The sequence below is a fragment of the Haliaeetus leucocephalus genome, unplaced genomic scaffold, assembly GCF_000737465.1.
Source record: "Haliaeetus leucocephalus isolate CR32 unplaced genomic scaffold, Haliaeetus_leucocephalus-4.0 Scaffold866, whole genome shotgun sequence".
NCBI classification, from domain to species: domain Eukaryota; kingdom Metazoa; phylum Chordata; class Aves; order Accipitriformes; family Accipitridae; genus Haliaeetus; species Haliaeetus leucocephalus.
This window is the reverse complement of record NW_010973302.1, coordinates 2,129,102-2,141,515: the sequence shown is the minus strand read 5'-3', so window position 1 is coordinate 2,141,515 and position 12,414 is coordinate 2,129,102. Positions and strand designations below refer to the sequence as shown.

The window sequence follows — 12,414 nt, the reverse complement described above, 5'->3', positions numbered from 1 at the left end:
GAGAGATTAAACCATTTCCTCCTGAAGCAGTCCCTGCCCTGCTACGTGTTGCTGGGACTCCGTCTAATGCCAATTAATAACATTATTATGGTTGAGTTGGCTGGCAGGGTTGGCTGTTGATGGAGGTGTACCTAGCCATCCTGTACCATGTGCCAGTTCATCTGGCTGCTTTTAAATACTAATTAATCTCTTTAATCCATGCAGGTAATTGAAACAAAGACTGAAGTGACTTCAGACCACGAAGATTTTGCATACAACAGTCTGAAGGTGAGTGAGGACTTCCCACTTAGTGCTGTAATCTATTGCATGGCTCCAACAGCCCAAACAAATTGTCTGAATGTGGTAATAACCCAAAACCTCCTGTAATCGGCTCTAATGATTAGAGATGGCAGTTGGAAAGCTGTAGCTCCCCATTGGCTCCTGGGCCTGGGGAGGGCTCACAGATGTTTCTCTCTGGGGCAACATCTGTTCTGCACTGGGCTATCTGTTTTTGAGTCACCCATAGCAGTAACAAGCCCACTTATGGTGAAGGGTGCTTTTTCTACTGCACATATTCCCTCTGGGACTTTCTTGGGTTTCCTTTGACATGACACTACAGGTCTCAGCAGTTTGCTCTGCAGTAGGTGTGAATTCTCATGGCTGAAGCCCAATGTATTTCTTGTTTCAGGCTCCAACTCTGCTTGTCCGCTTTCCTTGCATTCCCAAGGAGCCATTTGGGTCAAAACCAAATAAATCTGCTGCGTGGATTGCAGTAATAGCCTCTACCTCTCAGCGGCAGTGCTGGCTGAGCATAGTCACCCTGTGTCTTCCCAGCTATTGCCCTACCCTGCAATTCATCTTGTCCTCAAGCTCTAAATCCTTACAGTTTTCCCTCCATCATTTTCTCCCTATGATATACAGATTGACCGAAACCTGTTAGACTCCTGTCACGGCTTGTGTGGATTGTGTCCTCCTGCTTTAACTGTACCCAACTACTTCTGGTCTTGACTGTTGGGCCAGTTCTTATGTCCTGTTCATCCTTGGAAAACCTATTTCTGGGATAGGCTTTGTAAGGAGGTTTTTGTTTGTTTGCTTTGGGTTTTGGTAGTGGAGACCTACGTTTCAGATGCTCCTTCTCTCCCTGTCACCTTAACAAATATCACAATACAGCTGAGAAATCCAGAGGAATATATGTTAGCCAGGATAACATCATACTAAACCATCTGACAGTAGTAATACCTATTTTTTGCTATCACAAAATATCTTGAGTTGGAAGGGAACCGTAAGGGTAATCATCATCTCCTCAGAAGGATGCAAAAAAGCAGAAATTAGAGTCAGAAAGTGTGTATGTTCAACCCTCAATAAGAGCATACCTCTAGCAGTAGCTTTTTCTGGCACTTCATCCAGCTAGTTTTTTAGTCTCTAAGCACAATATTTTTGTTGTACTTGCTAGACAAGGTCTTTGTGATTGAGGGAAACCCTGCTGAGTTTCATTAGTACCTCTGCACAGCCCATTGGAGTAGAAGCATGGCAGGAGCTTTAAGATCATTGCCCAAGTATCTTCCAGTTGGTTAAACATGGGTATGGAAGTTTTAAGCTTCTTGACCTTGTAAGGCAAAGTGAAGTTGCAGTTTGGAAGGGGAAAACCCAGCAGATGAGAACTGCCACCTTCTTAAATGGCTGCTGCAGTTCTGACTTCTGTGTAAGTTAAAAAATTGTGTTTTCTTCAAGTTTGAACCCAGGAATTTCAGGATGGAAATATTAATTTTGGATTTTCCTACTTTCTACGTTTGTAACATACGTATTCCTACATATCTAACAGGCCTTAATAACTCTCTATTAACACGATTTCATAAGAATAGGTAGCACGTGTTGCAAAAAAAGCAGGGTTATTTAACCTTTAGCCTAAGATATAGGTGGAAAATTAACTTGCAAGGAAACACATCTCAGAGTTAGTTTTTAGTGGCATTGCACTAAAACAAGAGTTTCTCTTTAAGGATTTTCCAGCACGAGGTTCTTGCTGGAGTTGCAGGAAAATGAGCTGAGAGTTGCAACAAGGAACAACCAGGTCTTTAACTTGCTTGCTTTAACGCAGTGCAGGCCAGCACGGACCAGCTGTAGCACATGATATTTTGGGTACTGGCATGTTGGGTGAATGTCATTCCAGGAAGAGCTGGAGGTCCTTGTGAAAGCGAAGGAGCAATTGCTTCAAATGCCATACTGAGAGGCAACTCTTAGTCCTAAAGGAAGGGATTTTGTGTTCCCTATGGGTGGGTTGGCCTGAGAGGAACCACTGAAAAGGAGAGAGAAATACAGCACACTGGTGTTTTCCCCACTTCTGAATATAGGACACTGTCTAAAGTCTCCATCTGCAGTGAAAGAGTGACTTAATGCTGATTTTGAGTGCTGCTTTTCCCTCTTTCCACATGACAGCTGCTTCTGTGACTATAACAAAGTTCCTCTTCTCTCTATTTCTCCTGCAAATTTGTATCTCAAATATTTATACAGTCTCTGGCTCCTTCAAGAGTCTTGTGTTACTAGATTTATTTTTCCTTTTTGCCAGCTTAAAAAGTCTTTATCTTGAAGAACTAGGCGGAGGTGTCTAAAAGCTTACACACAGCAAACTCTTCCTGTGGATGCTCTTGAATGGTCCATGAGATACCAGCTGATGGAGGAGGAAGGGATGTTGGCTTTGATGCACCACTGATGCACTATCTTCTGGAAACTCAGACTCCTTAGCCAGTTTAGAAAGGTTTTGGAAGGTTTTAGAAAGGTGGCTGCAGTGTCTCTTCAGAAACCAGTGTATTTCCCTGAAATGAATATGAATTTTGACCTAGGTGAGGTGTGAAGACTGTTACTGGTGCAGCTGAACAGCTCATTGTGGTGTAGGAGTGTTGCACTGGGTGGGGGAAGAGATGCTTGGTTAAGGTCATGAATGACTCGGGGTATGGTTTGGATAAATCTAAGTATAAATCTATAAATACAATAAGCAGTACAGATGTAAATATATTTATTTTAAAATAATGCATACAAATATCGGTTTGCGTAAATGTAATAAATATCGTTATTGCTGAAGAGCAGGTTTTGTTGGGGGTTAAGGATGTTTCTGGGTCTTGTTCAGTGCTTTGTGACCTGAGTCATCACTGCATTCTGTTCACTTTTGGGTCCCATTCAAGATATTTTTGATGTGCACAGCGCCTCGAGCGGGACGATACAAGGTGTGGGTGTTAGTGGGTGGCCGTGCAGGCTTGGTTTTTGCAACCAGCACATGGTCTGCTACTTCATAGGTGTCTACTGTCATCTAGCTTTGTGCCTAGGTCTAATTGTCCTGTATTGTCATTGCACCCATGACAGCAGGGATTTGCCTTTGGGATTAGCTTTTGGTGGGGAGCCTGTTCTTGGTGCAGATTTTGATGGAGGGAAGTGAGTGAGGCACAGTCCTTCCTTAGAGAGGCTCATTTGGATAAGGGTTGGTTGTTTCTTTTTGTAACGCTGCAAAGAAATGTGAGAAACTTGGGCTAACACTGATATATTTACATCAGGCATAAATTATGCATCCTTTGTAATGGATAAATGGAGTTTTCAGTAGATGCTGTCCCAAAATATGCCCAGCCAGGTGTATGCTTAGCCATGAAGCAGGGCTGGAGGGATGTGAAACATCTCCCTGGTGGGAGATACGTCCCTGAGCCATGCTTGCACAACAAAAAGTTCCCCAGTGAAAAATGTATTTTTCCAGCTTGTTTTTTCAGGCTGGGCGAGTGGGAGTGGGAGTGAAAGCAGCAAGGAGTCCTTGCCCTGACTTTGTGTTCCTAGCAGGAGCACAATGCATGATTTGATTTCTTGCTCTTTGCATAGCTGGGATGTTTGTTTCATCCCTTAGCCTTGGCAGCTCATTATAAAATGAGCTTCTAGAGGATTTTATTTTCTTTTCCTATCGAGAACCAAAAATAGAAAAGAGGGCAAATTCCTGGCATGGCAGTGCTAACCTCTGATTTACACAAGCTCATGCTTCACCCAGCACTGCTATATAAGCCCCTTCCTAAAGAGTGAGTCTATTTCCATCACCGTTAGTGCTTGGGTACCCCTTTCACACCTCCATAATTCTGTACATGTTGGGACAAGTGCAAGTTCAAGTTTAGGATCTTCTGACGGGATAACTTGTCAAATAAATCAGTGCTATTGGACTATGCTGAAGAAAGAGCGTTTCTGACAGGGCAAGTAGAACTCTCCCTTTCCGCATTCAAAGCATTTTATTTTAGCTTCTGCTCTGCCATCACTGATGCTGGTGCAAAAAGGGTGTACGGGCAGGGGACAATAGGCATCTCACCCATGTCTATAGATATTTTAACATTGCTTCATGCCCAAAATCCACCAAGAAGGATTAGGGAATTAATTTAATTGTAAACTCTGAAAGGAGTCCAGGGCTTGAGCTCTTGGAGTGGGGTTGTTGGTTATAACTTTCTTTCCTGATCTTCCTGGCTTTGTTTCTAATCAGAGCACAGGTTGGTACGACCAGTCCCTGGAGTTAGCAGTGTGGCTGACCCATTTTAAAAAAAAAAAAAAAAAAAAAAAAAAAAAGGGGAAAAAAAAAAAGGGGGAAAAAAAAAAAGGGGGGGGGGCAGAGGGGAGAAAAGCAGGGGTCTTACCCAGCAAATAACAAAAATCTCAGAAGAGCCACTTCTGCAGAAAAGCACTTAATTGCTTTCTTCTTACCCTTCACCTGTCTCTGAGCATGATCAGAAAAGAGCGGAAAGAAAGTCAATGCTTCAGCCACAGGGCAAGAAGAGTTAAACCCAGTTTGGTATTGATTCCCCACTGCGTGCACTCTTTTCAAACTCCTGTTGTACAAAACAGCTACAGAAAAGCCAGTGTCTCATACACTCCCTCTGCTGAGCTGTGGTTAACGTGGATGTGGAGGAATTGCTGGATCTAATGCATTTCTTATTCTTTTTTTTTTTTTAATAATGAGAGATGGTATAAAGTACCTGAATATGCTCCATTAGTGATGGTGTTTGTTCAGCTAGGAGTTTGCTGGCTGTCCAGATGCCAGATCAGCTATTCTGTTCACACCTCGGCTGTGATAAGGCATGCTATTTATAATTTGTAAGGATTTATAATTACAACACCCGTTTCCTATGGAAACGAGGTTTACACAGCTGTGCTAGCTACACGCTGTATAAATTGTATAAATTGCCCCCATCCCCCCCAGCCATTTTCGGGTTCATTAGTTTGCATCAGCTAAAGCTGATAATGAAGCAGATATCCCATGGATAAGAGGGATCGTAAAAGAAAGCTGTGGAAAGGGTCAAAAGGTAGTGGGGAGAAGGAAGCGCCTGGATCTCAGCGGGGGAAAGAGCTTGTGCTATTGTAGACACCAGAGAATCCACAGGGATGGAGGTTAGTCCCTAGGAAAGAGCTGACCCCAAATCAGTCAGACACCAGACTCTGTCAGCTCGCTTGCAGGCATCTCTGGTTTTGCTGTGCAATGGCTGGATGGTGTTCCCATTGGGTTTCGGTGTTGTCTGGGCGCATATGGACAGGAGGGAGCAGTCCTGGGTGCCACCACACGGCAGCTGGTGATGGAGAATCTGGTGCAAAGAGAAGGTGGGCTGTTGGGATTTGGGCTGTGAGCAGGACCCTGGGGGGTCCTGGCAAGGACTGCCCCATCCACAGGAGCAAAGCTGCTCTTGACCCAGCTGGGATGCTCCAGGTGGGTTTTGGGTGCTGGCGGAGAGCTGCCAAATGTGGCGTTACAAGCTACTTCATGGTGAAATACTGAAATAAAGGCTTTCTTACCTGCCAGAGTTTTATTCTTCTGTCTTCTACTGTCATGCAAAAGCAAACAAGCCCTTCGGTTGTCTTGGCGAACATGGCAGTGCTCGTGCATTGTTATTCAGGAGAAGCAGTTGGTGTCAAACTTGTTTGGTATTGCCCCTGCCTTCAAATGCCAGCAGCTGACGAGATGTCAGGGTGAGAAAATCCTCCAACTGCAAAAAAAAAAGAAAAGAAGCCGTAGTGGGAATTCACAAAGCCATAGCTCACCTAATGGGCTGCCTGCCATGATGAAGGGTCATGTAAATCAGCATCTTCCAGCTTATCTAATGAATATGAAAGATGAGCTAAACATTGTGGGGTTTGTAGTGATTTCTTGATTGAGAAGGAAAAGGGGTGGAGAAGAAACAAAAGTGTTTGGCTTCTCTAACGGCTTGCTTTTGTGTTTAAAAATAGTGTTAACAAATAAAAACTCTCCCCTGTGTCACCCTGTAGTGTTGCTATTAAATAGCAACAGGCTACTGATTACTCAAAAATCTTTTCTGAACAACACATGGCTGGACTGGCAGCAAAATACAGATTCTGGCGTGAATTGATTGTTTGGCTGTGATAATCAGTAATCAAGTTACCTTAGAGGCATCTTGGAAAAGGATGAGGCACTGCAAGACAGCTTATCTAAACTGCTTAATGGCTCGGTATTTTCCAGAGGCAAGAGCTGGAGTCGGAGAACAAGAAGCTGAAAAATGACCTTAATGAGCTGAGGAAGGCTATCGCAGACCGAGCAACCCAGAACAACTCATCCAACGATATTCAAGACAGTTATAACCTCTTACTGAATCAGCTGAAATCGGCCAGCGAGGAGTTGGAAGTGCGGAAGGAAGAGGTGCTCATCCTGAGGACACAGATTATGAAGGCAGCCCAGCAAAAAGAGACGGGGAAAAACATGGTAATTGAGAGGGTAATGGATTTTCTTTTCCTTTTCCCGTTCTGTTGCTGTAAATTCACTGACTGCCTGAGCGATGCCATTTCTGCTTTGGTAGGCTCTGGGTGGCAGGATGGTGTGGGGAGGTTATAGGAGATTCTGCCTATGAATAAGATATAGTCCATTACATCATTTGAGGCAGCCCAGGACTGTACATCCCGTGGTGGTCCATACTGCTGTAAGGTGCTTGACCTCATACCCAATGAGGTCTAGCCAGCTCACACCAAGGAGCAACTTCTCCAGCGCTGCACCAAGGTGTGGTGGTCTGAGATGTTCCTAGTGATGGTTTGTTACAAATGGCTTATTCTGTAAGGAAATGGGATGGGGAGAAAGAGCTTCTGGACCAGGTTCTCCTCACTTGATGCTGGTGCAACAGTAATGTGTTTGTACTGGTGTGTAGGCAAGAAGAGAGCCTGTCCCATCACAGTCATTTGAGGGGTTTTTGTTCAGAGCCTGTGCTGATGGAAGAGTACATTTTCTGAAAACTCTCATTTGGGCTTTTTAATTCACTACCTTGGGGTTTTGGTATGGTTTGTATTTCAGACCGCCCCCCTGGCCCTTATCTCCCTCCCAGGTTCACTGCATCCTCCTTCCATCTCCTAATGTCTGCTGCTGTCTGTTTGCATGCGTATGAATTCCTAGAAACTCTCTAGTCTGATGGATGCCCTGAGGAGGCTCTCTTATGGATGGTTGGGAGTTGTTTGGTATCAGGAACTTTGAAAGACAGGAAGAGATGTGCAGGATGTCATGCTGCTGTGTTTTGCATGTTGTATTTAGGAAAGCATCACTACCAATGCCAGCTGGCCGAACAGTGACAAGCACATTGATCAGGAGGACGCGATTGAAGCCTACCAGGGGATGTGCGAGACGAACCGGTAAGTGTGGCCCAAATTTTTCCAGCAGCAGGAGGGGCTGACCAAAGTGTAAGAAATGAGATCCCCACCAAAATTAACAACATGGTTCAGAGAGTTACCAACTTCTGGATTGTGATCTGGACCTTGGGTCAAGGATGGGCCATAAAGATGGAGTCAAAGATGCATGTCTTGGAACATCAGGACCAGCGTTTGTCTTTTTTCAATTTGTTGCCATTGAATATTTCCTTTCCTGAAGTGAACTTGCTGAAGAAATTTCTGCCCTTCCTGCAGTAGTGAGACAAGGGGAGTCAAGAGGTGATAAGATTGATTTAAACATCACCTTTTTGTCAGTAAATCAATGGGGCTCAGCGTGTTTCCTTCTGCAAGGTGTGTTTTTTGGTCACTTAATGAATTCTGTGGATTTTCTCTTACTTCCTTTCAACTTTCTCCTGGAGTGTGGGCAATGGTATAGGATGTAAAATCCCATTGTCAGGCACAGCTTTACTCCCTAAACTGCATTTTCCAGCTTGCACATGTAAGGATGGTTAGTTTGTGTTCAGGTGTTGGTGAAGGAGTTGGGAGTCAAAGTATGAGTTGCTGCTTTCCAAGGGCATGCGTCTGACCAGGTCGTATCACTGGTTCCCAGTAGTAATCGATATTTGGCCATCCTGGAGTGCGTGTTGTCCACTTTCACTCAGCCTGCTGGGACACTCCGGTCCTTCTTCAGCCTTTCTGGTTTCCAGACTTAACAACTTTGCAGGGAGGATTGAATCAAACACAGAAATAATGAAGAATGCTGCAATGAGCTAGTTTTCCACAGTGTATCAATCTCTTTCCTTGCCATTGCACAGGTGAGCTGCAGTTTAAGGAGTTCATGTGATCAGGCCTTGGTGGTTTTTGGCCTCTTGAGATTTGGGAGGGGAAATCTGCAGTCTCCAGGCTCAGTTTCCTATTACCTCTCTCGTCTACCTCTCATATGAAGCTTGGCTGGAGCTTGTCTCTTGTACTACAATAGCAGTAGCTCTATAAACTATCACCCTGATTTTCAGCAGTTATTTATCTAATGGCTCGTTAATCACGACCAGCTTCCCGGTTATATGGTTCCCTGTGCATTTGTTTGTATATTGGGTTGGTTTATAAACTGTAGGCTGGAGTCAATGGCAATAAAACAGATGAAAACAAATGCTCGGGGAGCATTGGATTATTGTATTTGTGGATATAAATCAACATTCCCTCCCCCCCAGTATAAATTTGCATTCGTACTTACTCAGCTCTGTACCTAAGTGTGTCAGCATGAGAAATAAAAATGCTTTCTAATCTTGATCAATAAATACTTTAATGGAAAGCTTTTCTGGTGGGATTGCAATTCTGAAATGGGATTAATAAGCAAGAGCCACTTTTTCTTCCACCTATGCTGCAAGAAGCACTCCCATTTCTCTTTACTCTGATACCTCTCATTCTGTGGGCAGTTTCTAACGGAGTTGGATGCTCTTCCACTGGTCCAGTCTGACCGATGTGGTAAAGCCATGGTACACCCATGGGTCACTCCTAGCTTGAAGTCATCATGTCTTAGCTGCTTAGGCTGGGGGCGGAGCATGGCTTTATTTTGGTGGGAGATAGACCTTTTATTCACTCTGTGTCTGTATAATCCAGGACTTTTAAATACAGCAGGAGGAAAACAGGAAAAACTGCCAGGTGCTGCTAACCCTGCCCACATAGCGATCCTCTTTCTCCACACTGTTCTTGGGACAAGGCCCTTTGATGCCAGGTCAAGGGGAAATTTGAATTATAAATGCAGTGAACTCAGCTTTTTTTTCCTTTTCCTCCCCCCCCCCGCCTTGCTGACTTTCAGCTGCTAAAGGGAAAAGCATCAAGTTAGTTTCCAGCTAATTTTCTGCTTCAGTAACTGAATGTAAAGCTAGGTAGGCTCTTTGTTCCCTGTTTCAGTTCTTGGGATCTTTCTTTCAAGCCTGTTTGATCTTGGTGGAAATGTAGAGCCAACAAAAGACCAGGTGATGATGTTAGAGATAATAACCTGGCAGCTCAAAGCACATCAGGCTTAGTCTTTGAAATTAACTTCTGTGATTAACTTCCAAGTGATTTCTGTAGAGTATGTGGCTTTTTTTTCTGCTGGGTAAGTCCCACCTGCAGCTGCGAGTGTTAAGTGAAGGGCTGATGCTGGCTTCATGTGGAGGATGCTTTTGCAGCTGGAAGAGGCCATCACAAGGAAAAGGTTCATATCTCTCCTTACCACTCTCCAATGTGTCTCTTCTTATCACTGCTTTCCACTCTGTCGTATATCTAATCTGTGATGTGCATTAGTTTTCCATTTAATTAAAAAAAAAAAAAAGCAGCATATCTGTATTTGAAAATGAAATGCCCCTTCTTCTTTATTAAGAGATGGTAATTATCTGAAGATGCTAAAATTAACATCTCTGGGGTCTGGTATGCATGCACCTCCTTTAAGCTACTTGGAGGAAGGGAGGGAGGCATTTGGGCAGGAATTTCCCTCCCTTTCATGGAGGCAGTTTGCCAACTGCAGGTTGCCAGCCGCTCCCCCAGACCCGTACCTCCAAGATAAGGATAAAGGAGAAGTGAGGCTGAGTCATGCCCTTTCAACTCCTTTCAGCCTTAGTTGAGAGAAAGATTTACCCAGCATTTTAGGAAATTATTTTGGCACATACTAATTAATCTAATTAGCTTGAAAGGACCCCTGTTGACTTTTAATGTCTTGGTCAATATGAACTTCTGGGAGAAGGGGATCTCAATGATTTCCGAGTCAGTGCTGTGTTGATGGACGCAGGCTGAATGCTTATTTCCCAGGGCAGTTTTATCTTAGTATAATGGCACCCTCTTGAGCCGCTTTCTTCATTTACCACAGTGCATATGATGAAAAAAGGAAGGAAAGCTATTTTTCAAATGAAGTTATCCAGGAAAATGCATCTCTTAAAAATGCTGCTAATCGTGTGAGATTTCCCAGGTTACTGACATGTAATAAACAGTGAGGATCCTTCCTGGTTTCGGGGTTTTTTTTCTTGGTTTTCAGTGCCTAAGTACATGTTCCGTTGAGATTATCTGAACAAAAAAAAAAACCTTACTAAGAAATTTACCCAAATCAGACCAAGAAATCTCCCTGTATCTGTCAGCCTACAGGCCCTTTTGGAAACCTGCCATGTATGGGGTAAAAACAAGGTTTTAATTTAAATTCATACATATGGCTTTAACAGATGAATTTGCCAAATGTTAATGCCTGAACTGTTTTGCTACTTTTGAGAAATGCCATGCTCGTACACCAGGATGGAAGGGATGTATCAGTTGTCTGCAGTGGTGAGACACTTCTTGAGTCCTTTTGTGGTAGTGCTGCACCGCCACAGTTCTCACTGCTTTCCTCATGTGAAAATTTGCTATAGAAAACTTGTACTTTTCCCTTTAAATATGCAGCACTTTCCTTGCCAGGGAATGGCATCTGCTGCACCTCTTTTAAAAATACGAGATGCATGTTGGCTTGGTTCTTTTTTTTTTTTTGAAAGATTAATAGTATACTAAGCAGGTTTTGTTGTTGTTGTTTTCATTATTATTTCCAAAAAGAAAAACTGTTTTCTAACTCACATCAAAGCCAAGTAAAATCTTGCTGTAGCAATTGTTCCTGGTCAGGTTGACCAGCTCCCATCACTCATTTGTAATGTGTTCAACACCTCATTAAGGAAGATAAATTAGTTTCCTGCCTTTTATAACTTTAAAAAAAACAAACACCAAAACCAAAAAAAAAACCAAAACAAAAACAAAAAACCAAACCACCTGTTAAAAGGAAACTTTTAGTATTGAAGTGAGATGAGACTTTTCTGGGCGTTCTTCTGCCTGGATGGGTACGGATAAGATTGGATCTCATGTGGGTGTGAGGAAACAAACATCCAAGGGGTGTTTGGACCAAAGGTTGCTCCAGGGAAGGGCTGATGTGTTTGACTTGGTGATTGAGGAGACCCCCGACTGAAGTAGAAGGAAGAGAATTTCTTTTAGACCAGTGGAAACTGCTGCAGAAGGAAGGAAATGGAGAAATTTGTCTTAAAAATGTCTTATTAGTGAGATGTGGCAGAGCACAGAAGGTCTGGAAGAGGCATGAGCTGTTCAAGCTGTCAGGATGCAATCAACAGTGGGGTCAGGTTATGTTTGCACTGTGGGTTGGAAGTGCATGTGGGCTGTTGCAGCTCAAAAATAGTTAATTTTTTTTTTTTTTGTGGGGGAAGCAAGGAGGCCTGTTGGGAGCTGCTAAGAATTACTCTGCTTTTCATTTTACCCCATCTGTGTTTGGACAGCTCTTCCTTACCCCTTGTGCTGACTTCTGCTCTCTCATTTATCTGTCGTGGTCCTTGTTTTCACTCCCTGGTTTTTAAGCATAAGGTTTTAATGAGGATTTGAGCTAGCTGATGTGGCGTGGGCTTGCCAGCTTTTTCCTTGCAATTAAATGGGAAACAGTTTAGTCTTACAGAAATGAGAACTCAGGCTCTGATCTCCAGGAGTTGGGCTTTTTGGTAAAAACAGTAACATCTCAGGAGTGATGATAACTTGCTAGGAGGTTGGACTGGGTGATCTGCGATGATCCCTTTTGACCTGAATGATTTTGGGTTCCTGTGTTGGCTGCGGTGGGCTGGGGGGCTGCACGAGGATTCACGGCTGGGGAGGGAGGAGAACCTCCACTAGCAGCCCTGGGTGTTGTAGGAGGCACAACCAAGGCAGGGTGGAAAAGGAAATACAACGTAATGACAGTGTGCTTTAAAAAAATAAAATTAAATTAATGAGGGTTCGGCACCTTTCCCCCTTCTATTGCAA

The 12,414-nt window shown here is 43.6% G+C and overlaps 1 protein-coding gene across 1 annotated transcript in view; it reads left to right on the top strand.

Moving 5' to 3' along the window:
- Nucleotides 1–12,414, top strand: part of MYO5B (myosin VB) — a 122,954-nt gene that overhangs the window by 96,416 nt on the left and 14,124 nt on the right. Inside the window, exons 28-30 of the mRNA XM_010583079.1 lie at nucleotides 205–267; nucleotides 6,458–6,697; nucleotides 7,511–7,608. Coding sequence (XP_010581381.1) covers nucleotides 205–267; nucleotides 6,458–6,697; nucleotides 7,511–7,608 — 401 coding nt within the window. The remainder of the gene's footprint in view (nucleotides 1–204; nucleotides 268–6,457; nucleotides 6,698–7,510; nucleotides 7,609–12,414) is intronic.